We start from the raw sequence: 27,853 nt of genomic DNA, 5'->3' as shown, positions 1-27,853 counted from the left end.
CAGCTTGCAGAGTGTGAAAAAGGAGGAGCTGGCATACGCCTCTCTTACTGGAGCCGAGCGCTGTCCGACAGGAGCAGCAGCAGGGCTTTTACTAGGCTAGCCAGGTTCCCGCTCTAAGCGGGCAAGCTCAGAAAGAGTAGCTTAGCCGCGCGTCGGCTCTGCAATCCCTAGCCAAGGAGATCTGGGACGTACCCTTCCTGGAAGGGAGAGATGGCTTCCTCCTGACGCCGTTTCCGGAGGGGAGGGGGAAGAGACAGAAGGGAGGGGATGAGATGGGAGGGGGCCCCTATATAAATGAGGTTGCTGCGGCAGTGCCCCGTCGGGGATCATCAGCATTAGAGAAGGAAGAGGATCTAGGGAAGGGGACGGGCTGATTAATCTGCCTCCCGGCTCAGCTCTCGCCCGATGCCAGAGTCCCCCTCCGCCAGCTGCTACCTCTAAAGCCCGGCCCTCAGCAATAAAGGCAGGAGAGATCTCCTCTAGCCATCCTTCGGCGCTGCAGCCCGTTTCGCCAGCGTCATGACCCGCACAGTATTGCTTGCTGTTCTCCTCCTCGCAGCGCAAGGTAAGCCTCCGAGGCAGCGGCGGGTGGGCTGGCTCCGTCTGCTGCCCGCAGTTCCTTTGCCGTATGGAACTTGCCCGGGGACCGCTGTCCGCAGCGGCTGTTCATTTCAGCACCAAGGACAGAGGCGCGGTGAGGCGCGGTCTTTGGCTTGCTGGCCCCGTCCGGCTACCCTGGACACAAGATGGAGGAGCTGCTCCAGGAGGACAGGGAGTTGCCTTGTTTTTGGAAGAAGGGAGACTTGGCTTGGGGGTACCACGCAGTTCTCTGAGTCAAGAGACTTCAGTGAACTCCTGCGAGAGCCTCGCGAATCTGACTTGATCCACAAGGTCATTTTACGCTAGCAAACTTTTTGAAGCCCAGTCGACCCATTTTGAGTCTGTTTGGTTTCTTCCCCTTCTAAAAATAAAAAATTCCGTCCTGCAATTTCTTTGTGTTTTTAACAAAAAAAAAACAAAAACCCGTTCCTTCCTCCTCCTTTCACTCCTGAGCTTCCTCCCCATACGCTTCCTCTTATCTGTTTGCACCCATGAACAACCTAAACAAACCACCAACCAGCTTACTCAGACTCAGGATGGTGAAAAGAAAGATTCTGCAACCTACTTTTGAATGATTTGTTGCAGATCTACCCCCCCCCCCAGCACGCAATCATTGCTGCAGTCCACTTAGCCTTCACTTTGGATGTCTGTTTGAGCAAATGTGCTCAGGAATCAACCACTTCTCTCTGTTTTTAAGCCCCAAAGTGGAGCAATCTTGCGATGCTGGATTTCATGCACTGTTTTTGTGACTTATTATCCTAGCAGAATATATTTGTGCCAACCGCTCTCTCTTCCCTATCTGGCTTGCATTGGCTGAGTTTTGCATGCCATGGGCCAGCTGGCTGGAACTATTCCAGAGAACATGTAATATCTTGCCTTTCTCTCCCTTTCTCTCTTGCAGTACTTTCACTTCCAGTAACAAACCCAGCGACTAAAGATGACACAAAGGTGAGTTGCATAAATGGTAAAAATAAATAAATCAGGAATATTGTTTAAGCAGAACTATGGGGCGGTGTACTGTCTTGTCTGTTTAAAAGATTCCACAATATATAGTAGCTTGAAATGAATAAGACGAAGCAATCAATTGTCTCTTGTGGAGGCCACTTAACATGTTACATTTTTAGGTATATATCCAAGATTCATGTGTGCTTTTTTTGTACCTAAAAATATGGAGCAAATATTGGCTGCAAATCCCCTCTGGGGGTAAACCCAGGCATGTTGCTGGGAAATGTAGGAAACAGTCCTTCTAAAAAGTCATTTCCTTGCCCTAGTTTCTGCTCCTTCCACTTTTTGCATGTGATTAAAAGCAAGACAACAAAGACGTGTGTAATTTCATCACTGTTTAATAGCAGCTGTAGGTGCCCCTCTTGAGTATCTGAAAGGTTAGTGAATTAGCTTTCCAATTATATCCTGCATAAGCCCATTGTGGACTAAACTTAACTCCCTGCTGTTAAAGGGCTTAAGTGTTACTGGGTAACATACTTGAAAGTTGTCATTAAGACTGATGGACTGTCTAAAGTGAGGCAAAACCAAACCAAAACGAACATTACACAAGTGTATTATTATGCCAGGAGCTTAAGAGATCAATATCAAGGCTCAGATAATCAGTGGGTAAGCGTATATGCTGTACGAAGTGGGTTGCAATTGAAATATTGTAAATCCACATTTGAAGAAATGGTTGGATGAAGGTTTTGCTACAGGACTGCCAATGGGTGGCATGGAAATTATTAAGATCCCTGTGAATTCTATCCAGTACTTGTGTGGCAATATGATTATGGGAAAACAGACAGACTGGGAATTCATTAATTCCATCAATCCATTCTGTCACCTATCCTTGTAGACACATTGAGCTGTAAAAGTAGTAAGATATAAATTTGATCGGGAGAAATGTTACAGGAAATGAAAAAACTACCATATTGAGGCCACTTTACCTTGTATAATATGTACCTTCTTTTATGGCCTACTGTGGTCTGGTTTATGTATCTACAGGACTGATGGGACTGGGGAGGCATCATTTGGACCTTGGGGATAGACTTGATGCCCCTTTCATGCCTTTATTTTCAAAGTCAAATGCATGCATGGGGTGTGTGTGTGCAGAGCCAGAGGGCTGAGGGAGTGGGCATGGAAGCACATCCACAACAGTGCAGGTGGGGAAAGGAATTGTTGGTTCACATCTGGTGGTCTCCCACAGTGTGGATGCATGGTGCATTTCCGTATATAAATCTGTGCTGGGACAGAGTATTTGTCTATTTTGCACAGTGGTATTTTACAAACCATTGATTAGTGCTCTGCCTCAGCCCCTGACACATTGTAGTTTGTCATGGGTAAAGGGGCAAGTGGTTAAGCCTAAGACTGACTTTGTACATCTTGGGACTAACACAGCAGGCGTTGCTGTATCTGCTGCCTACTATCCCTATATTTATATTTATTTATATACTTCTATGGCCCTTCATCACATGGCCAAAAGGTGGTGCACAAGTTATTTTTAAAAATGCAGCAACTCATATTTCTAAAATCAATTAAAAGATTCAAAGCAAATTAAGCACAGCATAAACTAATAAATAAGAGGGGGGGGGAGCAACGGGTAAAATACAAACTGACCTCAACAAATCACACCTCTTTGCCTCCAAAAGCTTGGCAGAAGTACTGTATTTTTTGCTCTATAAGACACACCAGACCACAAGACGCACCTAGTTTTTGGAGGAGGAAAACAAAACAAAAAAAATATTCTGAATCCCAGAAACCAGAACAGCGAGAGGGATCACTGCGCAGCGAAAGCAGTGATCCCTCTCACTGTTCTGGCTTCTGGGATAGTTGCACAGCCTGCATTCACTCCATAAGACGCACACACATTTCCCCTTACTTTTTAGGAGGGAAAAAGTGAGTCTTATAGAGCAAAAAATACGGTACATCTTCACCTTCCTTCTAAAAGAGCACAGCTCTAAGGCAAGACACGCCACAGTGGCAAAATCCAAAGTTTTGGAGCTGTCATTGAAAAAGTCTTCCTACAAACCCCTGCACTGTTGAGCCCTCACAGGCAGTGTTAGAAACTGAGATATGAAAGCTAGGAGCTACGTTATGTGTGCCACAATGGAGTGCCTAGGCATGCTTTTTTAATAGCAAGAATACAAAGCTGAAAATGGATGAACTGCAGCTAAAATCTTATGTTCATTTTTCACATAGTTTAGTCCTTCTCCTGCCACCCCTCTAACATTCTTAAGAGGGTCTCTTCTCCAGTCTTCAGAGAGTAGCTGGAAGTAGGGAGGCAAAAAAAGGTCTTCCTTTCCTTCCACTCTGCAGTTTTAACCTGAAATCTTAGGCGCAGTACTGCACCCACAGCTCAGAAACTGCTCATGCTAATGAAATTCCCTGTTGCAAAATGCGACTAGAACAATGGGAGTTTTGAACGCTGCTCACAGGGACACCTTAGGAGGGTTGCACTAGCTGATCCTAAAGACTAGAGAGGTTGGTATGGGGAAAGGGATTCTCTCAGGTTTTTGGGTTCCTGGCTGTTCAGGGCTTTGTGTGTTTGTGAGCACTTGTATATCACCTGGAAATCTGCAGTCAAAATTCCCTACTACAATGTCTCTTTATGCAACCTTTTTTTAAAAAATAATAATGCTGCCCACTTTAAATTTACCTAAATTGGCTTCCCTTGTAAGTGCGAATGGAGTTGTGCTTACATGCCTTACCTCCATCTTTTACTGAAATCTGCTGCAAGAGACCTTTCCATTTTTGCGTGGATGGAAAAAAAAGCTTTTTGCCAGCTTTGCTAATTATCCATAATCTCTCCAAAAAACACAATTACCTTTCAGCCCATGTGCTTTAAGAAATGCTGCACTGTCCCCTCTCTCTGCCAGCTGGGAGATTTTGTTTGGAACTCTCTTTATGCCCAGCGGCAGTTTTGGAGGCTTCCAAATATCTTGGGGTAGGGGGTCGGTGTAATTTCACTTTTGTCTGGGGCCCCCATGCTGGCTCAAATCACTGCAATTTTGCAACATTTTCATTAGAAGAGAGCACATCAGCACTTTTTGAGGCACCGTGCTGTACAGAATACTTGGCTGCGGCTGTTTGAGAAAACTCTAATAAGACCACAAATTCCCTCTCCCTACCACCATCCACAAGTGCTTTTATATCTGCAATTATATGAATCTCTGTTGAAAAGCCTTCCTTAAATGTTTGGTGGTACCATTTGCACCGCAGCATCCCTGAGCAGTAGTCAGTGGCTTGGAATTAAAATGCTACAACTGTAGAACTGGGTGCACAGACTGGAATGGCGAAGAGAATAATCTAAAGGCCAAGAAGATGGTTCTGTTGCTGAATATAAGGAAGTTTGGGCCTTGAGCTGTGTTCGTATGAGAAACTTCCAGGCTTGCAGTCCAGTCAGAATTATGCCCAGTGCTGTCTGTGTTGATATGACCAGGCTTCAGCATATGCATGCTGGATTGAGGACCATATGCAAAGAAATCTCAGCCCCATGAAGGAAGAGCATCATATAAATATAGGGTATAATCCAGATTAAGTTAGCTGAATTTAGTTCCCATTGATTTGGACTCAGGTTAAGCCACGACAAACTTGTCCCATTGATTTCAGGGGATACTAAGCACTGTACATCTTGCTTTGCATTGATTCAGCCTATAATAAGCAAGTCAATGCTCATTTCAAGATTACCAATGCCCATGTGTCAAACAGGAATAACAGCAATCCACAACTTAAAGATGCTGGGGAACTGCAGCCATTAAGGCTACAATTCCACACATTGTTACATAGAAGTAAGCCCCGTTTAAGGATTTACTTTTGAGTCTCCTCCTCCTCCTCCTCCTCCTCTTCTTCTTCTTCTTGTCTTCCTTATTAAATTTATATACTGCCCTTCATCCAAAGATCTCAAATCCAAAGATAAAAATACAGGATAAAAGCTCAATTTAAATAGTTAAAACAAAAGCAAAGCAAAGTAATAACCCCCCTCCATCCATAAGCCGTAAGCCTTGCAAAGCTCTCTGCACAATGAGCATGCTATAAAATAAGATAAAAGAATTACTAACAGCACTGTTTCCCATTAAGCCTTTGCAGAACGGTTTGCTTCCCTCTGCAAGCCACCAAGTCAGAACCCAATTCCGCCCCACCCCTGCACCCACCCCGACCACAGCACCCCCTGCTGACTTCGGCCATCCAGCATTGCTGACAATGTGAGAAGGTCAATGCTGTGAGCTATGAAGTTAGCCTACTTCCATTACAGTGGTACCTCGGTTTAAGTACTTAATTCGTTCCGGAGGTCTGTTCTTAACCTGAAACTGTTCTTAAACTGAAGCACCACTTTAGCTAATGGGGCCTCCTGCTGCCGCCGGAGCACAATTTTCTGTTCTCATCCTGAAGCAAAGTTCTTAACCCGAGGTACTATTTCTGGGTTAGTGGAGTCTGTAACCTGAAACGTATGTAACCTGAAGCATATGTAACCCGAGGTATCACTGTACTTCAAAAGGACCCCACCCAGCATCTTTATATGTTATTCTAAACCTCCTTTGAGTCTGCTTCTTTCTCCTGTATGTTGGGACAACATACCTGGCTTGGGTAAAATTAGGGGAAATCACTCTAATGAAATACTTGCTATAGGGAAATATCATGCTTGACAGCCTTCCAATTGCCTCCACTTGTCCCCTGCCCACAAGACGACAAGGTATTCTCACTGCCTTCCTGCCTACTTATATTCCTGAGACTAATCCAGGAATATAACCCAGCTCCGTATTGTACGGCAGCGACTCTCCAAGAGTCTCAGGCAAGGAACTGCCTGAGTTGTTGTTGTTGTTTGCATTTACAGCCCACCTTTCCCCAAGGAGCTCAAGGTTTTTTCTCCTCCTAATCATTTAATCCCCACAACGACCCTGTGAGGTAGGTTAGGCTAAGAGGCAGTGACCGGCCCAAGGTCACCCAATAGGCTTCGTGGCTTAATGGGGATTTGAACCCAGGACCTAGTCTAGCTATGCCACCACTGGTGTACCCAGACCTGCATAGAGAGAGGCTGAGGACTGAACCTGGGAACCTAGGAAGCAGATGCTCTACCACTGAGCTATGCCCCTTCCTCTAACCCCAACCGTGTGAGTATGAGCTGTGGCCCAGGAGACCCAAATCCCAGGTCTCTTGCACTGGCCCCAGATGCCCTGGATCTTCCCTCTCTTTTTAAAAAAGAAAAAGTGCTGCTGTTGCAGCTTGCAGAGTGTGGCTCAGCTTGCTGCCAATGAAATGCTGGTGGGATCCCAGCGATCCATCATCTTGTTTTGCTCAGAAGCCCAACCTTGCATCTGTACACTTCCATTAGCACGTACAAATTTGTATCGGAGCCTATGACCTGGTTCTTAAGTGCCTAACACCCTCCAGCTGGCTGCACCAGACCCTTAGGTGCTTGCAGAAAGGCATACAGCAACATCCCACAAAGCAGACAGCTCATGATCAGAGAGGCATCGCTTCATGGCTTTTAGCTATTTCAGGGTTGAGCTCTAGCATCCACAACATGTTTCTAGGCCGAGCCCCATAGGGCCATAAAAAGGATCCTGCGGGATCAAACCATAGGACTATCTAGGCCAGCATCCTCTCCCACCGTGGCCAACCAGATGCCCCCGGGATGCCCACAGTAAGCATATCCTTCCCACCATACATCCAACGGGTGAACTATGAAGCAGTTCTCCCGTAAAATCCATTATTCCCTGACCCTCAAATCTCCTGCATAGCTGAAAGGCAATTCAGTTAGAGTGAAGAAAACACAGCCTTAAAAAAAAAATCTATTCAGCCTCACTTCAACTGAAACTACCCATTCCTTTATTCAGTGCCCCTTGTAGAGTCACCAACACACTAACTGCCGCGTTGTTGCCCATTAAGACCTTTGGCCTTCCATATGTTGCCTCCATCATCCTTGACTATTGACCAGGTTGGCTGCTGGCTGATAATAGTCGGAAGTCCAACAGCACTTGGAAGAATAGAGGTTCCCCTATCTCAGTCCTATAGGGTTTAAGTACAGGCAACATTTCTTGTGTTTAAAGGTCCCCTGAGGAGTCCATTCTCCAGATGATATTTCCTCCCAGCCCACAGTTAGGCTGGGCTTTCTCAGTGGTAGCCCCTCGACTGTGAAATAAAATCCCCAATTAGGCTTAGCAGGCTCAAGGATGGTTTTCCTTTATGCAAAGGCTGAAACCTTTCTGTTTTCCCATTCTTTTAACAGTTAACGCTGCTCATTTTTCTTCTTTTGCTTGCTTATGCTTGCTATGACTAAGTGCTGAGGGGTGTATGCCATTTTAATATTTTTAATTAGTTCTATTATTGTTTTGTTCCTTATGTAAAACCTCAGGCGCTTGCAGAAAGGCCAGTGATAAATGTGAATAAATAAAGCACTGCTATGAAAACACATCTTTCAAACACCCACTTCTTCAAACGTGCGCACAATGCTCACATACCTGCCCATATAGGAACACAAATGCATTATCTTTTGTGTGTCTGTGAACATTTTATAGCACCAACATTAAGGGGGAAATTGCAGGGTAGTGAACAGCATAAAACCAACAATAAAATGTCATTGATAAAATAAGCATAAAATATGTCACAAATCAGTAGATCAGCACACACACACACACACACACACACACACAGCCATGGTTTTATGTGCAGTTGTGCCATGTGTCATCCTAATGTGTCGTTAGCAAATAAAGGCTTGTCACATTCCCAGCCAGAGCAGTCAAGGACCTCTGGTCTTCTCAGAGTGACAAAAGATATTGCAGATGTAGCTCATCATACCTGTCCCTTTCCTGTTCTTGTTGGACACCTCACCCCCAAGCTGCTGCAAATGATCCAGATATTCCCCGCATCTAACAGGAGTGGGACTAATGTGTCAGAAATCCTCTCTCCACAGTGCATTGGATCCAGACAAAGTCACACTTGAATCCCACTGAAATCAATGTGATTTGAGTAAGTCATTATTCACATAAGCCCAATTGATTTCAGTGGGACTAATTTGGTCTAGATCCAATTGTGGAAGACACAAGATCTACCCACACTGAAGGAATGGCACACGCAGTTGATGGACTACATGGAACTGGCCGAAATGACTGGCAGAATCCGAGACCTGGGAGAAGAAACAATTGAGGAGGACTGGAAAAATTTTAAGGACTATCTGAAAAAACATTATAAGCTGTATGAATGTTAAAAAATGCACCTTTTAGGAAATTCTAGCTTCAGTAATGTTAAACTAAAGAAATGGAAATTAAGGTACAAGAAGTCAGAGATAGAATAATGAAACAACTTTATTGTGTTTAAATGAAAATGTACATGATTTGGGGTATTACACATTTGAAATTGGGTAACATGATAAAATGAAGGATACAATAAGTATTGAAACAAGTTAACAAATTGCTGATGTTCTGTATTACAGAGAATGCAGGGTTGGGAGGATGCGGGGAAGTCCAGTAGATTTGGAAAAAAGAACATGAAAATTTGTAATCTTTCTATTCTATTTTTATAATCTGTTCTCTATTCTTTTTTCTGCACTTTATAAACTTAATAAAAAAATACTAAAAAAAATAGATCCAATTGTGGGAGTCCCTCTACACAGCTGTCTTGCCTTTAGCAACTGATTGAGCAGTGGTAGGGCAACCTCTGGTTCTCCAGATGTTGCTGGACTCCCATCAGCCTTAGCCAGCATGACCAATGGTCAGGGATGATGGGACTTGTAGTCTAACAACATCTGAAGGACCACAGATTCCCTCATCACTGTGGGAGGGGGAGCCTTGAGAGCTGGAATTGACTCAAGGACCAACAGTTGCTAACCCAAAGTGCACAGCAATTTGTCACATAGCAGAATTCCAAAATGGTGCCCCAAATTAGAATATTTGCATGCAGGATTGACATTATTCCCCTCAACTAGAGCAAGTCTTCCAGCAGGCAAGTCGCTCTTGGCCCTGAGACTATGTTTTCTCCAACATTCGTTGTGCTCTTTAACCTGGAAGAAGGGGGTTCATTATTTGCCTGTGGGGTGTGATGCCTATGAAAGCTTATGCATCAATAAATTAGTTAGTCTTTAAAAACTCTGAAGAATGTAAAATCAAAGCATTGGTCTTTAGGAAGAACTAGTAGAATAATATGATATGCGGTGCCATGTGAAATGTGCAAAACAAGAATGAAGAACTTATTTGTTATGTGTCCCCCTTTATTGATACTGGGAAAGCTCAGTGGGTAGAGCATGAAGTTCTTAATCTTAGGGTTGTGGATTCAGGACCATGTTGGGCAAAAGATTCTTGTGTTTAAGGGGGTTGGACTAGATGATCCTAGTGGTCCCTTCCAAATATACAATTCTATGTTTCTATGATCATGCTCTGGGTTACCTTTATCAGGGAGATAAGATCAGCCAATGGGTTGGAGCATGGCCTGTTGTGCAGTAAGACTACAGAATTAGTACCCAACAGATCAGTGAAACTTCCCATTTGGCTTCAGGAAGAAGTATAAAGCACACACCTTTTCTTTTTCTTTGCTAATGGCTTTGGAGAACAATGGTGTTGTCATTAATCTATCTGCTGCTGCTTGAAATTGCTTAAGTGGTACGTTGGTTTTTTTTAATGAACTGTGAATTTATTTTTATTTTTTACAAATCTATTTTAATGGCTGTAAAAGCAACCTTGAGCAAATGATGTGATGAAGTGCACATTATTTATCAATGAATAAAACATTCACACTGCAAGGAGGCTGGTGGCAGTGCTGCAACTGGGAGGAGGAGGCAGTTCTAAGGTTTGGAAGAGGATGAGAACCAAAGTGGTCTCTTTCTCCTTATCCCATGCTCCTGGGCTGATGTGTTTGGAAGCAGCTCAGGGGTCAGAGATGGCTATGGATCCTTTGGATCCACGTCTTCCCCTGGCCCTTCCCACCATGAGATGCATCCTCAAGTACTGTAACTTCCCAGGGAGCCATAGGATTGCAGGGTGTCACAGCGCTAGCAGGCCCAGAGTGCAGAATCAACCCTTCATTGTCAAAAGCACACTTACAAGTTAGGGAAAGGCAGGTCCATCAGTCCTTCGTCTCTCAGCCACTCGTAGGTATGCACCCGATGAGGCAGTTGCCACAACAGAGAGGCCCCTGGCCTTGGCTTAAGTATCTCCCTGATCTGAGCTCCACGCAAGCAAGTGAAGACTCTGCCTGCAGGGAACCTTCTGCCCCTCTCTCTTCTGGTTCTGGGAGACAGTGGAGCAAGAGAGGTAGAAGCAGAAGGAGGAAGTATGGAAGGCCTGGGCTCTACCCTAGCTTGACCTCTCCCTCCCTCCCTCCCCCTGTTCTTCACTTTGCAGTCCTGCAGCTTCTCCTGCCTCTGACTCTTAACTCCTGGCTGCTACAGGCTTCCCCAGATCATTGATCCCTTCTTCAAGTTGGTCTCCAACCCCCCTTCTCCCAGGGCCCACTCCTCAGAATCCAGCCACTACCCCTCAGTGTCCTGCCAGTCCCTGACATCAGGTCAGCAGCTGTTCTGCAGAAGGATACACAAAACAATATAAAGAACTAAAACAGCACCCAACGCAATAAAGGCAAATGCCAGTAAGATCCAATAAAACAGGGATGGGGAACTTGTGGTCCTCCAGATGTCTTTGGGCTGCAACTCTCATTGTCCCTGACCATTGACTATGCTGCCTGGGGCTCACCAATGTTGAAGTCAAACAACAGTTTCTTTTATTTATGGGTTGTTTTAAAAGAGGTGCAGGTTGTTGCGAAAGATGGGTATTTGTGTGTGTGTGTGTGTGTGTGTGTGTGTGTGTGTTTGTGTTTTAAGTGAGCACTAGGTTTGAAAGCTGGAAGACCATGAGAGCAAAAGGGTTCCTTCCCATGTGGTTATATTTCCAAATTCCTTTTCATCTGAAATGTCATTATGGGGAAAGCAATTTTCTATGGGGATGTTAAGGGTTAGTCACTTACAAACCACAAACATTTGGACAAGGCTTGATGAAGGGAAGTTATTGGCAACTGGGACTCAATTGCCCACACATTTAAATTTAAAGGGCAGCTGTGATTGTCTAGTTTTGTGTTGCAGCAGCTTGTGGGAGGTTTAAATTTGGAACTCCCTGCTGTTGATGAGTTTTTAAAAGTGCTCTGCTTCTAGAAAAGAAGGTTGCTTTGCAATAACTTTACACTAACACCAATATCACAAACACACCCTGCCATTTATATGAGAGTCAATGTGAATTATTGCTTATCGTATATGATTAGGAATGCAATCCTATGCCAATATACTTGGGAGTAGTGCCATTGAGCTCAATGGGTCCTATTCTCAAGTAAATCTGTATAGGCTGGCAGCCTAAATTGAGAAATGCTCCTCTGCATAGACTTAAAAAACAGGGCGTAAATACTGCAGTGCTATTAATCCCTCTTGTGCATGATTGATAAATTGTGATATGTGGTGCTCAGCAAGGACAGGATAAAGTGTTCAGGGCTTTTAGCCCATCTTCCCGAACCTGGTGCCGGTGGGCAGTTTTGGACTCCCATCAGTGTGACTCTTTTGCATTGAAAGGCAGAGTACAATGTTGACATTTATTGCTTTATTATTATTAAGGCTTGGTTATCTTGCTAAGTGATGCTAGCAGCAGCTTAGGCTGCTACTAGGGGGTTGGGTCCAAAGCAGTGGTATGTAAGCATTCTGTCAGCTCAAGGATTTCCCCTTCATTAGGTTATTCCTGCCTTTCTCACCCTGCATGTGCCCATGGCGAATGAAGAAGGAAATGGAAATTACAATCTTGGCAGGCCCGGATTAAGCAACTGGAGTCCCTGAGGCTATGCAAACTTGGGGGGCCTAAACCTAATAGCATCTGACCACAAAAAAACAACAACTTAGTTCTCTTCTTTACTATTACTAAGCAACTGGGTCTAGATCACGGGTCTGCAACCTAAGGCCCATGGGCCACAAGCAGCCCAAGGGGTCATTTAACCAGCCCACAAGCTGTCCCTGAACCAAGCCGCCCATTTGGCGAGTCCCCGTGCGCTGCGCTAAACTGGCGCAGTGCAGGGACTCGCTTCCACAGCGCCGGAAATTGCGCCTGCACAGACACAGATGCCAGAAATTGTGAGCGCATGCATTCAGGCACATGCACGACCCGGTCCACAGAGGGATGGGTGCACCCACCCACGCCATTGCTGAGACTAGTTCCATCTGGTTTCAAATGGACACACTGGCGGTGTGTGTGTGTGTGTGTGTGTGTGTGTGTGTGTGTCATGCAGAGCCAATAGGCACCAAGCTTTGATTTTAAGACTGAAGCTAGTTTGTGGGGGAAATGCTTTTCAGGGACACAAAATGTGCTTTAGGTCCAGATTGTGTGTGGACTGGGTAAAAGAAACAAGATCTCAGAGAAGAGTGGCAACTTAAGTTGACAGAATACGCACAGCTTGCAGACTTAACATATAGAATAGGAGAAAAAGAAGAACATACGTTTAGAGAAGATTTGAAAACGTTTATTGAATATATGGGAAGTAACTGTGTACAGCTGAAAACGCTGGCAGCATTAAGATAAATTCAACAGCGTAAATAAGTTACGATGGGAGTAATAATGGAATAGGGAATGGTATCGTTTGTGTAAAATATGCAGGGATTTGTGATATGTAGAATGAAAGAGAAGAAGGGAAGTCAATGATATCTTAAGGATGTCAAAATGAGTATTTTAAATTGTAAAACAGAAAATTTTATAAAAATAATAGAAAAAAAAGAAAAGAAACAAGATCTCAGTATGTGTTGACTGTAGAATATAATGTCATGTGTATGCAGCCGGACTACATGTGGAACCATACAAGTTTCCCTGTTCCATATACCTGCAGCCCTCCAGATGTTGTTGAACTACAGTTCCCATCATCCCTGACCATTGGCCATGCTGCATGGGGCTGATGGGAGTTGGAGTCCGACAAGATCCAGAGGGACATCACAAGGTCCCTATGCATACTGTAGTTGGAGTGTTGTATTAGTGCTGCGAGACCTGGGTTCATATCCCCACTCAGCCATGAACCTCTCTGCCAGGATGAAATGGGGGGAGGGAAGGAGAACCCCATCCAGAGCGTCCTGAGTTCCTTGGCAGAAGGATGGGATGTAAACCAATATATTTTTGTTTCCCCAGGTGATGAACTGCATCGTCGAGGTCATTTCTGACATAGTGTCAAAGCCAAATCCACTCCCAATCAGCCAGGAATGCCTAGAAACTCTTCAAGGAGGTACAGAGTCATTTTCTCCCTTACTAATGAAAAGTCCAATGTGTTAATATTATAAAATTAAATTGTGTGTTCTTTTTTAATGGGCTGCCATAATGGATTATTTTTTAAACAAAAACCAAAAAGATAACCTCAACCAGCCCATGTGCTAATGGAGCTATGATGAGTATGCCAGCTCACCTTGGCATTGGCAGGCTTCCCGGACAAGCTTCTTCTTCTTCTTCTTCTTTGCAGATGAAAGAATCCTTTCCATTCTTCGTCATCAAAACTTACTAAAGGAGCTTCAGGAGATTGCAAGCCAAGGTACAGTTTAGCTGGAATCATGGGGAGTGCCCAGTCTTTCACTTAAGAGGCATGCACAGCTTCTTGTATTTTACCCAAATGGAAATAATTAAGAAAAAGCGAGAGAGAGTAAATTGTGCAGAATAAGGGAGTTGCATTATCTATTCATATCACATCATTTCATGTTATTTGACACAGGGTTTAGCTTGCCCTGGAGTTAGGGCTATTGGTCAGTTATGTGTGAGGAATACACACAGTTCTGTCTACAGACAGCCTTTGCAAAAATGGCTATGCTCCCAATGGCATAAACAAACTTTCTCAGCTAGCCGTTCTGCAGAAGGGACATTTCAGCCCAGGCTTCCTGATCTGTAGCCCTTAGCATGTTGCAAAGGCTACCCTAGACATTCAGTGAAAGCCTGTTGCATTTGTGCTGTGCTCAGGTCCACCTTACAAGCGTTGTATGAGAAACGGGTTAGCAAAAATGGAACCCCACAGCGCCATCTGGTGTCACATTGTTAGAATGCATAAACAACACATATAAAGCCCTTTTTCTTTGCCAATGTAGCTGAGACCTGGGATGCTGGACTAGATAGGCCATTGGGCTGAGTCAGCAGGCTCTTCTTATGTTATAAAATATGCAAAGCGGGTGGTGCTGTGGTCTAAATCACTGAGCCTCTTGGACTTGCCTATCAGAAGGTTGGCGGTTTTTTTTTTTTTTTTAATAATAATTTTTATTAAGGTTTTCCAAATTAGAACAAATCAAAGCAAATTAAATCCAATCTATTGCCAATAACTAGGACTTCCCCTCCCTACCCCCTCTTGTGTTCCAAATCTTCCAAATAAGCAATTAAATTCAACAAATTCTTATCCCCAAATTACACTCTTCGTCAATAACCCAATTTATCCAAATTCTCGTCCCCTAAGATCGATCTATACCCTTCCACGGGTTTCCCCCTTTCGAACATAGTACAGATGAAAATAAGATAAATGTAAATAATAATTTTACAGCCTTTGGATTCCAATTTTCCCTCCCCTCTTTCCCCTTTGCGTTTCACCTATCCCTCCACTTCTAATATCTTCCTGGAGTTCCCACATTACACTATATCCCTCCGGTTCTTTGCCAGTCTTTAATTACGGATGTCCAATCGTAGAAGGAGTCTATCAAATAAGGGCCCATTTCTTCTATCCAGGTTTTTATATCCAGGAGTAAAAACTCCAATTTTGTATCCATAAGCTTGTCAAACCTGAATATCCCAAATGTTCCCCCCGTTCTGTCCAGTTCTTGTTGTTTCCTTGTTCTTATCAATCATTCTCCTCCTTTTTATTTCTCTGTTCTCCCACAGAAATGTTCTTTTTCCAAAAGTTTCTAGTGTCTCTGCAGAGGTTTGTTATTCTTGAAGCAAAGCATTACATCATGTTCCTTTCATTTTCCAACAAATAGTTCCATTGTTTCCTGTAGTGTGTAGACCTCTGTAGACAAAATAGTGTTCCATTCCTGCAGTTTCCCAGGAGATTGAAAGTTCCATTCAACTGTTCACATTTCCTGTGAAAAACACATGCAATGTCCCTCGGCTCCTCTAGGTGGATTGCAGTAACAAAGTTCCCTTCCAGAATCACATCCACCAGACCAAGTAGCTTGTTGACCGATATTTAAAACAGTTTGTATTCAATTTGTAACAAATATAACCGGCAAAGTCCTCATAACAAAGTCTCTATTTTAATCTTCCTTTTTGACAGCTCTTTGACAGCTGTCAAAGCCTCCATCACTTTTCTCCAGGCAGTTTCACGAATCGCTCCAGGGATTCCGGGGGGGTTGCTTTTTTTTAAAACAATTCCACTTTTCTCCTCCAGCTCAATCTTATAATTTTCCCTCGCGAAGTTGCTGATTCGGCAAGATAAGGTTACACTCGATCTTAGTTGTCCAGTCCTTTGTTTTGGCTCTTCTACAATTTAGGGGTAGGCTGACTTCCTTTTTTCCACCTCCCCCGTTTGCTCCGAATTTTAAAAAATTATCCCCTTTTTTTTTTAGTCCATATTCCAATTACTCACGGGTTCTTCTTTAGAGCCGAATTTTCAATAGAAGAAGTCAGCGCTCTCCGCCGGATGGCATGCGGCTGCGCTCGGCAGGGATAGCAGAGAACTCAAAGCACCACGCTTCTCCCCGGCACCCGATCCGTAGCCTTTAAAAAGGCTCCTTCACGAGTCGGGAGGGCGCTAATGGTGCCAGCCGAGTCTCCATGTCCACGGCCTCAATCTGGCCGTGGTTTTTAAGGGTCCCCGCATCGCCGGTGCGGTAGGACCCAGCCCCTGCCAAGCCGGCTCCCTCCGGAGCTCGGAGGGAGCCCGCCATTCGGCGATGGCGCCGACCCGGAAGTCTCAGAAGGTTGGCGGTTTGAATCCCTGCAATGGAGTGAGCTCCCATTGGTCTGTCCCAGCTTCTGCCAATCTAGCAGTGCAAGTAGATAAATAGTTACCGCTGTGGGGGGGAAGGTAAATGGCGTTTCCGTGTGCTCTGGCTTACGACAGTGTTCCATTGCACCAGAAGCAGTTTTGTCATCCTGGTCACACGACCCGGAAAGCTGTCTGTGGACAAATGCCGGCTCCCTCGGCCTGAAAGCGAGATTAGCACTGCAACCCCATAGTTGCCTTTGTCTAGACTTAACTGTCCAGGGGTCCTTTACCTTTTTACCTTTTTACCTTTACACACACACACAAGCACACGCACGCACGCACGCACGCACACACTAGCTGCCATGGGTGGGAGCATCGCAGCCCCAATGGAAGTCTGTTCCCCATCCCACTGCTATTTGAAGCTGCTATTGCTATTTGCCTCCTGGTGCAAATAGCAGCTTCAGAGCCATGCTGTGTGTGTGACTGCAAGGAGGGGAATGGTTAAATCTCCCTGCCAATCCACCTCGCCCACCATGGCTGCTATTTTGAAAGGGGAAAAAAGATGCCCACTGGCTAACCAAAAGATTCCTAAGTCAGGGGGTTGGACTAGATGACCCTCGAAATCCCTTCCAATGCTACAGTTCTATGATTAACGTAACATGCATTTTGTTCTGGGGGGGGGGGGGGAATGATTTTAGACAACAGGTTTTTCCCGTGTTGCGAGGAGAATGAATGCACTTGAAATAGTTTGAATTTTAAAAGAGGAGAGATGCCAAGTGTTGATTTCCTTCTCTCTCTCTTTCCTGTCCCCATCTCCCCTTCATCAAAACTTCTGTGTGTGCAAAAAAACAGGAGCAAGCGAAAGGACAGAGCAGCAGAAGAAAAGCAGCGGCTTTGAAGATGAGCTTTCTGAGGTCCTTGAAAGCCAAAGCAACAGGAACATGGAAAGAGGTCAGGGACGCGGGTGGCGCTGTGGTCTAAACCACTGAGCCTCTTGGGCTTGCTGATCAGAAGGTCGATGGTTCAAATCTGTGCGATGGAGTGAGCTCCTGTTGCTCTGTCCCAGCTCCTGCCAACCTAGCAGTTCAAAAGCATGGCAGTGCAAGTAGATAAATAGGTACCGCTGTGGCAGGAAGGTAAACAGCGTTTCCGTGACTCTGGTTTCCATCACGGTGTCCTGCTGCGCCAGAAGCGGTTTAGTCATGCTGGCCACATGACCCGGAAAGCTGTCTGTGGACAAACGCCGGCTCCCTCAGCCTGAAAGTGAGATGAGCGTCGCAACCCCATAGTCAGCTTTGACTGGACTTAACTGTCCAGGGGTCCTTTACCTTTTACTTTACCAGCTTAACCCACACATAAGTCAGTGCAAACCACATAAATAGATATTAATGATGAATTAACATGTACCATTAAGGTAAGACAGGGAATATGCAGGAGAAATGATTTTGAGGAGATATGGAGGGTGTTTGTAGAATTTGTACTGTTAAAAGGGAAAGGGGTCAGACCATCGCAAGAGGTATTGAAATTTTGGGAGGTTGGATCGTTACAATGGAATGGTCTTGGTGGTGAGGTGCACATATTTATTTATTTATTTATTTATTTATATTATTACTTTGCCAAAATAATAAATCTGGGCCCTGTACTCATGACGTGGCAATCAGTTAATTCTACGTTTGCAGTTGGCTATTTTCTACACACACCCACTCACACTCTCCTCTCTATCCTCCATCCATGCAAGCAAGAGTCATTATCAGAGTCCGATGACAGATTCCAGCCAGGCAAAAATACTCAGGGTGTGATGCACTGAGGGGTGTGGCCTGGGGAGAACTCAAAGGGCCAGTTAGAGAGACTTGGATGTCCATATTTGGCCCCTGCGTTTGAGGTTCCCCACCCCTACACACCTGCTGCCCAGCAATGTTTTTTGGAAGAACTTAGCAGACACTTTCAGAGTCCCTAACAAAAACCATTCGAGCCTGGGAAACTGGATATCGTCAAGCTTTGTTTTGTTCAAAGGAAATTGCATAACAAGGTAGATGAGGAGACTTCCCGGGAGTTGGTGAGGTTTATGAAGTCTGAATAGAAGGCTAGAGTTAAAGAATATTGTATAATTGTTATTGTTAATGCAAAAAGGCAAAATGAATGAGTTGTATCGGAGAAAATATGATTTAAAATTATGATCAATGATTTATATGGATAGATAAAGGAAGAATAACTCTACTTGAACAACTTGGAAAATGTTATAGTTAAACAAAAGTATAAGCAGGAACTGCATGCACAACCAATGGAAATTGAAAAAGGATGGAAAAGCAATAGAAATTAGGAAAAAGTATTTTGTTGTGAGCAGCAAAGGAGAGAAAATAAACATATGCAAAGGGGTGGGAAGTCAACTTTTAAATTTGAATTCATTTGTTATTAATTTGTTGGGTTGTTGTTTTTTTGAAAACCAATTAAAATTAATTGGCAAAACCAACAACACTGTTCCACATTTTGGGGAAAGACCCTTTGCCCCAGTAAAGTAAGTGCAACTGCTTGACTCACATGAAACATTCATGGGTTTGGTTATGAACTGGGGCCGATTTCTACTGTGCATTTTGTAGCACAGCCCAATTCCCCCTTAACTCTACCATTTCGCCTCTCAGATCTGTCAGAAGGGACCCCTGACGAGGAGCCCACAGCCTCCTTTGCCGAGCTGGAGGCAGAGAGAAGTCAGAAGAACAGCGAAAGCGATGTTTCAAAAGAAGAGGAGAGGAACAGCGTAGAAGAAAGGGAGACGAGGGCTAGAGATGTTGACTCTGAAGAGCAAAAGGAGAATGCGGTGGGATTTGACGGCAACGAGGTTGGTGAGAATGAAGGACTGCCCTGGGACAACACAGTAGACAATCACATCCATGATGAGGCCCAAGACGATGAGGCCCCTCAGCAGAGACGCCAAGAGGGTGAAGAAGATGAAGAGAGAAAGGAAGACGATGAGGTGGTGGAGGGGGAGGAAAAGGGGCACATTTCCAAAAACAGCCAGGAGGAAAGCGAAGAGGAAGGAGAGGACAGTGTCAGAGACCAGGCTGAGGAGGAAGAGGAGGAGGAAGAGGAGGAAGAGAAGGATGGGGAAGAAGAGGATGATGAAGAAGAAAGAGATGCCTCTGAAGAGGAACGTCCTACCAGCTCAGAGGACAAGGATGATCAAAGGGAAGATGGTATGTTTATCAGCTTAAACCCATGTCCCCTCATTTGACTTACTGTCTGATGTTGCAGTCATCACCACTTTGAGCTTCAATACTTGGATGATCTATTTTACTGATGGGCTGTATCCAAGTTAACTTGTTTCATTAGGGCAAGGATTTCTACTCGTGCCATGGGACCTCCCCCATCTCCCTTTCCCCAACCCCCCAGAGTAGATTTGGGGAGAGTGTGGAGAGAGGAAGGGGGGAAAGTTCCATTGCATGAGCTGAAATCCTTGCACTGACAGAATGAGTTGGTTGGATAATGCCCTATATGTTTGGATGCTTTTAGCATTGGCAGGGAAGACTGTCCCCCTGTTCTTCAATCCTAAGTGCACTTAACTGGAAGGAAACACCATTAAATCTTTCAAGTGAATCACCCAAACACTCAAGTAATGGAGGGGATTTGAATGGAAGAGCTGGGCTGTTTGTGCTCTCTGCTCTAGGTCTATATTTGCTCTCAACCTATTCCTTTCAGGCGTGTGAAATGGGGCAGAGCTCCTTCCTTTTCCTACCCTAAGGTGTGTTGGTTGCTAGACATGGAGATGAAGGAGATGAAGGACAACAGCCAACCTTCAGAAAGATGTTTAGGGAGGCTCCATGATCAGTATAGTCACCATGGCCAGTAGGCGTCTATTGCTTTATACTCCTATGTATGACCTGCATTTTATTTAGCCAAAGCAAACCATTAAACTATGTTCATTTTGTTCAATTTCCTTTTAGATAACCAAGATGCTAAAGAGTTTGATCGGGATGGACAGCCTTCAGAAGAACAAGAGAAATTCCGTAGTACAAAGGGAGGAAGGCATCACACGTCTCGAGATGAAACAATGCAGGATGAGGACACCTCCCGCGCCAGGGATACTGAAAGCGAGGAAGTGGAAGAGGACCCCTCCAAAGGTTTAGAAGATGCCAAGAGATGGAACAAAATGGACGAGCTGGCTAAACAACTGAGCACTACAAAGAGGGCGGAGGAAAGCGAAAGCAACGAAGACCCAGACAGGTCCATGAAACTGGCTCTCAGATCCCGCAAGCAGGACTTCCGTACCTCTGAAGAGGACAAGAGGAGAGCGCAGAAGCATCATTCCAAAGAGGAGAGCAGCGAAGGAGCCTTCCCACTTGCTGCTCTGCCTGAGGAAAAGAAGGATGAAGAAGGAAGCGCTAACAGGAGAACAGAGGTAAGACTCCCCTATCTGCAATGACCAGTCTGAGAATGGGGCTGCAAACACACCATGCGACTGAAGCACGTGGCTTGCCCCTAAGAATCCTGGGAAGTGTCGTTTAAGGGTGCTGGGAATTATAGCTCTGTGGGGGGGGGAGTAAACTACAGTTCCCAGAATTTTTGTGTATATGCCGCTTGGGTGTGTTAAGTTCTAGAAGAGGATGCAGTCCTTTCTGGCAGAGGAAATTGCTTCTTGCAATAACTATTTTGTCACATACTCCAGGGGCAGTGCTACTTGGGCCTGGGCTTCCTTTGGAGAAGACACTTTCTGGGAGGTTCATGGCAGCTCTTACTTTATTTACAAATATTCATATGCATTTCTATCTAGGGCTTTTAGTGCCCATGAGCTACCCTGGGAGGCGGACCTCGCCATTTAAAATCGTTATGTCATAAAGTACAGTTAAAGATATATTTATCTTTAAAGATATATGAAACATAAAAAATTGCAACAGAAGCAATACCTTTGCAGTAGATACTTAGCAGGCAAAAAAGCCTGCCAGAGCAAGAACATAAGGGCCTGCTGGATTAGGCCAAAGGCTTATTTAGTTCTCAAAGTGGCCAACCAGTTGCCTGTGGGAAGCCAACAAACAGGACCTGAAGCACATGTGATCCCCAGCAACTGGTACTGAGAGGCGCATTGCCCCTGACTCTGGAGGTGCCTTCCTCAAACTCCCTATTTCCCAAGCCGTCTCCCTTTGGTCAGAGCTGCATCCCTAGTAGAAGTGGGGGGCCTGTTCTCTTGTACCTTCAGCAGTACAGAATTGAGGTTTCTGAAAGTGCAACACTGATCAATTGATTTTAAGCATCTTTACCCTGCTTTTCAGCCAGAGTAGCTTACAAATGCCAACAATAAGACAGTCCCTGCACTCAGGTTTACAACCCAAAAGGCGTGACTCCAAAGGAAACGTGGGTGGCACTGTGGGTTAAACCACAGAGCCTAGGACTTGCCTATCAGAAGGTTGGCAGTTCGAATACCTGCGACGGGGTGAGCTCCCGTTGCTCGGTCCCTGCTCCTGCCAAGCTAGCAGTTCGAAAGCACATCAAACTGAAAGTAGATAAACAGCAGGAAGGTAAACAGTGTTTCTGTGCGCTGCTCTGGTTCGCCAGAAGCGGCTTAGTCATGCTGGCCACATGACCCGGAAGCTGTACGGCGGCTCCCTCGGCCAATAAAGCGAGATGAGCGCCGCAACCCCAGAGTCGTCTGCAACTGGACCTAATGGTCAGGGGTCCCTCTACCTTCACCTTTACCAAAGGAAAGGGAGGATGGGAACACTTGTTAGAGAATTCTTGCAATGACTGGCTTTCAATGACCAAATCTTTGAAAAGAGATTGAGGAGAGAAGGACTCAAAAGTTGCTGGTCTCTTAGCTAAGCCCATGCAAAAGCCCTGTGAGCCCCTTTCCGCCTCTACTGTAGCCTGATTGAGTGGCAGGAAGGAGCCTCAACTGGTGTATCTCATCCTTGCATGGCAAACTGTACCCCTAAAATCTCTTCTGCAAAGAAGGTACCTGAGCTCCCTTTGTATTGCTTTGCGTCTGATAACTGGGATCCCTAATAGCCAGCAGAAACAGGTCAACTTACTTGGCCACCAAACTGAGAGGCTATTCCCTTTCTTCCATCTACAGCAGATGTGGGGAATCTTTGGCCTCTCCCCAGATGTTGCCAAATGGCAACACCCATCACTCCATGCTTGCTGTGGCCGATGTGAGTTGTTGTTCATCAACATCTGGAAGGTTCAAAGTTCCCCGTGACTGATCCGCAGCTCCACACTGCCTTGTTGTTCAGGATTTCAGTTTGTTCCTTTCAAGTGCATGCACACACACACACAAATCACTGTGTTTTCAGGGAATTGCCAAGACACTGATGAGACACCAGGGAGGCCACCAGAAAACCATGACGACGGTTGCTCAGGTGCCAGTAGCAGAGCAAAAGCCCTCATCGCCAGCTCAGCAAAAAGTAAGGGAGAGAGGGGGGAAAGAACAGCACACCTGCCCATGTTTGTTAGGAGGAGAAAGAAATGTGATACCAGCGAGATTGTTCAAACACATAAGAGAAGCGTGTGTACACACACACACACAAATACATTAACACCAGTTACCTGGCTTGCAACTCGCAGTAAAACATTTTGCAACCCTTGATTGTTTTCAGCGCTCTCTCCTGTTTTACAATCATCTGAGACCACATGGCACACATCTCTTTGTCAGGGTAAACTTCTCAGCCACCTTAGGGGTGCAAGTGGTGTCGTGAGATGCTGCGAGGGACCTTGGTGTCAAAATACTCATGCGACAGCGGCTGTTTTCTCTCTAGGCGTTTGGATTTTCACCAGGACCGCGGGACATTTGGAAGAGAGACTTAGTAGAGATGGAGAAATTTGGCGCCGTTCACCTTACACAGCTAACTTTTTGAAATTCACACTTCTTCGAATGTTCTTGCAAAAGAACAGAAAATGGCCATTTTGTTCCACAAACAAAGTGTCTCCTGTGATGCTACAAAGTCTTCCTTTCGGTTACATTAACTGGCTGCTCTCCAGGAGATTCTAAGCACTTTGATTAAATGGGCAGGGTTGAGTTCCTCAGCAGCTAACATATATTTCTAGCCAACTCACTGATATTATCCAGAGACATATGACAGCCTTTAGGGTTGTTTTTTTAAATAATACCATTGCTGTTGTTCAGGGATGGGGAACGTGTGATCCTCCAATGCTGTTGGATAACAATTCCTATCATCCTTGACTATTGGCCATGCTGATTGGGAATATTGGGAAGTGGAGTCCAATAACACCTGGAAGGTTGCAAGTTCCCCATTCTTGTTATATCAAGTGCAGGCACAGTAGCTCATAGGATCAGGCAGGATAAAGATCCGACATAGGCGAGAATGACATGCACTATTGGTTCTGCTGATGGCTGACTCCAGATTTAATTTAATGCAGAATATATCAAACAACAGGCCTTTCAGTTCATCCCCCCATTTATTTATTTTTTTAATTTTAAGTATTTAAATTAAATTAATGTATTAATTTGTTATAATAAATTATATTAAATCAAATATTTTAATAATTAAGTTAAAATGTTTAATTAAAGTAAAATTAAAATAGTTACAAAGTGGTTTATAAAAAGGATACAGACTTAGTAAAAACAAGCAAACTACTTGTGCAATAAGTGCATGTAAAACCCAAGAATCCAGCAAAAAAGAAGGGCATTCCATTGCAAAATACATTCTATTTTTTTCAAAGTCTTTAGAGCCACTCTAAAAGCAGATAGTTCTGTCTGCAGAGTTTCACAGCTGTGGAGCAATTTATTCCAGCCCTGAAATAACCCTTCATGTGGTGTCTTTCCCCTCTTTTCTTTTATAGGACCAAGAACTGGAGAGTTTGGCAGCAATAGAAGCGGAGCTGGAGAAAGTGGCCCACAAGCTGCATGCCCTGCGAAGGGGTTGACACTTTTATAACACACGCCGTAAGCAAGAAGCCAGAAATTTAAACTCACCCTTTAAACACTGCAATTTAATGTCTCTGTGTGTGGTTTTTGTTTTTTAAAAAGATGAAAGTAATAATAATGGAGAAAGTGCATTTTACATAGGAAGCCAATTATCACTAGAAAAAACAACAACATCGATTTCTCTCTCTATGGTAGTCATGCTTTCCATTCACATGTGCTTGTTGTTTGATTTCATGCTTGCTTTACTGTAACTTTTGGATTACAGGATCACAAGCAGTATGGCTTACTCATGTATTTTCTGTTGATTAAAAGGGATTGTTTTGTCATTTCCCACCTTACTTTTTTCCTTTTCCTTTTTGTCCATTTCTTTTTTTAAAAAAGAAAAAGCCATGACAGCTTTCTAGAATGTTTAACTTGTACCATTAGGTTTTACTGGATAAAAGAACTTGCAATAACTTGTTAATCTTTTGATTCAAAGATGAGAATTCTGACTGTAATATATTCTATATAAAAATTAAGGACAAAAATAAACACACAACATTGGGCTCCTTCCTTCGTCTCTCACAGCTGCATTCTAAGAACCCCCAGTGCTTCTCAAATATGTAGATCTCTGGGGAGGGGGCAACTTGAGTGAAATATATTGTACTTGTATTTCTTTTACAATATAAGTAAAAGAAATACAATATGAAAATACAAAAGTATGCTGCGTTCAGAAGGCAAGATCCTGTGCGTGATCTGCACATCATTGTGGGGGCACAGTTGTTTAGCATTATCTCATGAAGAGTGGGGCATACAAGACACGGGCACAGTACATGGTGTGGTTAAGGGTGCTGTTCATTTCCATCAAATTTGATGTCAAATGTACTCCGTGCTATTGCCATTCATCCTCAGTTCAAGGCAGGTTTATTTTAGCGCGCAAATGCACACACACACCAAGTGCAGTTGGAGAAATGGGGAGAAAACTAGACTTGCCATTCCGGCTTCTGATTTTATCCCAGAATGACCCTATTTCCCCTGCCAGTGTTGCAGCTGAGCTTAGGGAGAAGGATGACCCAGCTCGTCCTGAGGCGGCGGCAAGGGAGCATCTTGCTGCCTCTCCATGGCCTCCTCATATTATTATTATTTACTGAATTTATATACCGCCCCATACCCAGTGGTCTCAGGGCAGTTCACAGTTCCTGGAGAGCGAGTCAGGAGGAGAGGCTTCGCTTCCACCACGCAGGCCCAGCTCTTTGTGAGGAACTGACTCTGAGAAGCAGGGAAAAGGAAAGGGCTACCCAAGTGGAAGAAAGATTTGTCCTCCTACTAGGAAATGCTCTTTGGGATGGGATATCAGGCCAGTCAGGACCTGGAACACTACAAAGCAGCAGGTTAGAATATGTGCAATTTAAACTGCACTGGGATTGTAAATCTGGATATGAAAGTTGTTGTGTGCTTTTTTAAAAAAGACCAGTCTTATGGAATAAAATCTCACCCAGGTCCTGAACCCCAACCCAGCTATCTTGAACCATTAAAAAGAGTACAGGAGAAGGTGGTTTAATAAGGCATTTATTTTAATCATGTGTTTGGAAAAGGACAGTGTTGTACCCAAAGCAGACACAGAAACAACAGGTGATACTTAAGTGCATTTTACTCTCATTAAAAAAAAAATCTGTCACAGGTGTTTGGCAAATAAAGACAAAAATGGGATAAACTGCTATTGAAATCAACAACATAAGCAAGAGTTGAGAAGCACCATATTATTATTAAGAAGAATGTCAGACATGCAGTACATGTAAAAAAGCCATGGAGCTAATATTTTTGGTTTTTATAGAAGCCCAGATGTTTTTCTTATATCTAATCTATCTATCTATCTATCTATCTATCTATCTATCTATCTATCTATCTATCTATCTATCTATCTATCTATCATGTATGTATGTATATATAATATATACATATTCAAATTAAATACAAAACCATTTAGTTTTTAATGAAAGTAATTTTGTGAATGGGAACATAACAATCACAACACTCACACTTGCTAACACTACAGAAAGTGGCAGAGAATTATGAATGTTCTTTTGCAACCTTGGAAGGAGGAGGAAGATGGTCCCGAATGAGGCGAGCTTTGAACTGGGAACACTGAATGTCAAGCATGCCTTAAAAAACCAAAACCCACAACAATTCCTGATTCATCAAACAAAAGATGTGAAATCCCAATTACTGGCAAAGATTAGTCCAGTTTGGGGTCTTTATTGGGGATCTCACTTGAAAGGGTCACTTGAGCCACATTTATAAACACTGAGGAAGGCAGGGATCTAAAGAAATAAATAATTTTAAAAATACATCTAGTATAGATTTTCATTTTTACAGCAGGCTTTTCTTTTCTTTACAAAAGAGATGAAGACCTCTTATCATTCATATACAGCCTCAAATATAGAAGTCACTATTTTATACTTACATATTTGCAAGGTTCAGATACTACACAAATCTCTTCACACCCTGAAATGTTGTATCAGGAAGTTACTGAAGTTACTGAAATGCTAAAAAGGAAGACGTGATTCCTCTCCCCACCACACACACCAACACACAGAAATTTCACTAGCTTTGCTCATTAGAAATTCAGACAAGTCTTTTTGCCGCCTTTTTTTTTTAAAGGCAGGAATTAAACTGAATTAATAAACACTCAAGAATTTGATTTTCAAGTCATCCATAAGTCAATTATGCTGTTAAGCCCAGTGTACAAAAAACAGCAGATCCAAGGGACGGGACTCTCTGATGTATCTGGCAAACACAGGCTCTAGCCTAAGAAAACTTGCACCCCTATATATTTAGTAGTGTTTGAGGTGCCACGAAACAATGTTACTGTTCCTGGACTGTTCCAATTTAGGTGGCAGGTGAGTTTGCTTCACTGAGTGCTCTGCCATATAAAAAACAGAATGCTTCCAGGCAGGCAGGGAGGTGGCAGCGAACGGGATTTTCACCTAGGCAGCTCCCTAATATTCCAGCTTTCTATGTACCTACAAACCTGCTGCCTGAAGCAGTCCAGTCCAGAAGAGATTTAGTGCATGACCTGTTTGCTGCTGTCTCCCAGGGAAAACTGCTCTTTAGAGCTCAGTCGGAGCAAATGGCAATTTTGGTCTTCTCCAGATTGATGTTTGCTCCGATTTAGCATCGGGTTTTCCCTGGGAAAGGAGCAGGGCAAGGGGGGAAACTGTTCAGACCCATGACTAGAAAGGGCTGGGCAAGTGGGAAACGTCTTAGATCCATGCTCTCTAGGTATGGGACACAAGCCTGGGTGAAAGAAGTTCATATGGATGTTACTAAGAACAGGAATTGTTGGTCAAACGTGTGCTTTTGATCACAGGGGCTAAAAAAGCAGCAAGAAAAGGCTCAGTTGCTTTGAAATAGCAGCGCTCAAGTCGTGCTACAGGTTGTTATGTAGAAATTATGTTTCTTTAAAAAGGGAGGGCTCCTCATAAAAGCTGAGTTTTAATATTAGAGCTGCAAGGTTAAATT

The 27,853-nt window shown here is 44.0% G+C and overlaps 1 protein-coding gene across 2 annotated transcripts; it reads left to right on the top strand.

The window, feature by feature from the left end:
- On the top strand, nucleotides 1-26,325 carry CHGA (chromogranin A). Of its 2 annotated transcripts, XM_083735278.1 has the most exons (9): nucleotides 277-565; nucleotides 1,502-1,548; nucleotides 13,716-13,809; nucleotides 14,041-14,109; nucleotides 17,332-17,430; nucleotides 19,119-19,670; nucleotides 20,418-20,872; nucleotides 22,761-22,871; nucleotides 24,268-26,325. In XM_083735278.1, exons 1-9 carry the CDS (start codon nucleotides 520-522, stop codon nucleotides 24,349-24,351), a joined length of 1,557 nt encoding a protein of 518 aa, XP_083591404.1. In that variant the 5' UTR covers nucleotides 277-519; the 3' UTR covers nucleotides 24,352-26,325. The 2 variants fall into 2 exon arrangements, with proteins under 2 accessions (XP_083591405.1, XP_083591404.1); XM_083735279.1 differs by lacking the exon at nucleotides 22,761-22,871 and having other exon boundaries at nucleotides 1-565.
- Nucleotides 26,326-27,853: the final 1,528 nt, after the last annotated feature.

The sequence above is a fragment of the Podarcis gaigeae genome (genome assembly GCF_964106915.1).
Source record: "Podarcis gaigeae genome assembly, chromosome: 1".
In the NCBI taxonomy this organism is placed as follows: Eukaryota; Metazoa; Chordata; class Lepidosauria; order Squamata; family Lacertidae; genus Podarcis; species Podarcis gaigeae.
This window is presented reverse-complemented; position numbering and strand designations above follow the sequence as displayed.

What these genes read in the sequence shown, in the direction of transcription:
- CHGA (XM_083735278.1), top strand. Translation starts at nt 520, where the DNA reads ATGACCCGCACAGTATTGCTTGCTGTTCTCCTCCTCGCAGCGCAAG. An exon ending in TCAGGAGATTGCAAGCCAAG is followed by an intron (nt 14,110 to 17,331) that starts GTACAGTTTAGC and finishes GCAAAAAAACAG; the next exon opens with GAGCAAGCGAAAGGACAGAG. An exon ending in GGATGATCAAAGGGAAGATG is followed by an intron (nt 19,671 to 20,417) that starts GTATGTTTATCA and finishes ATTTCCTTTTAG; the next exon opens with ATAACCAAGATGCTAAAGAG.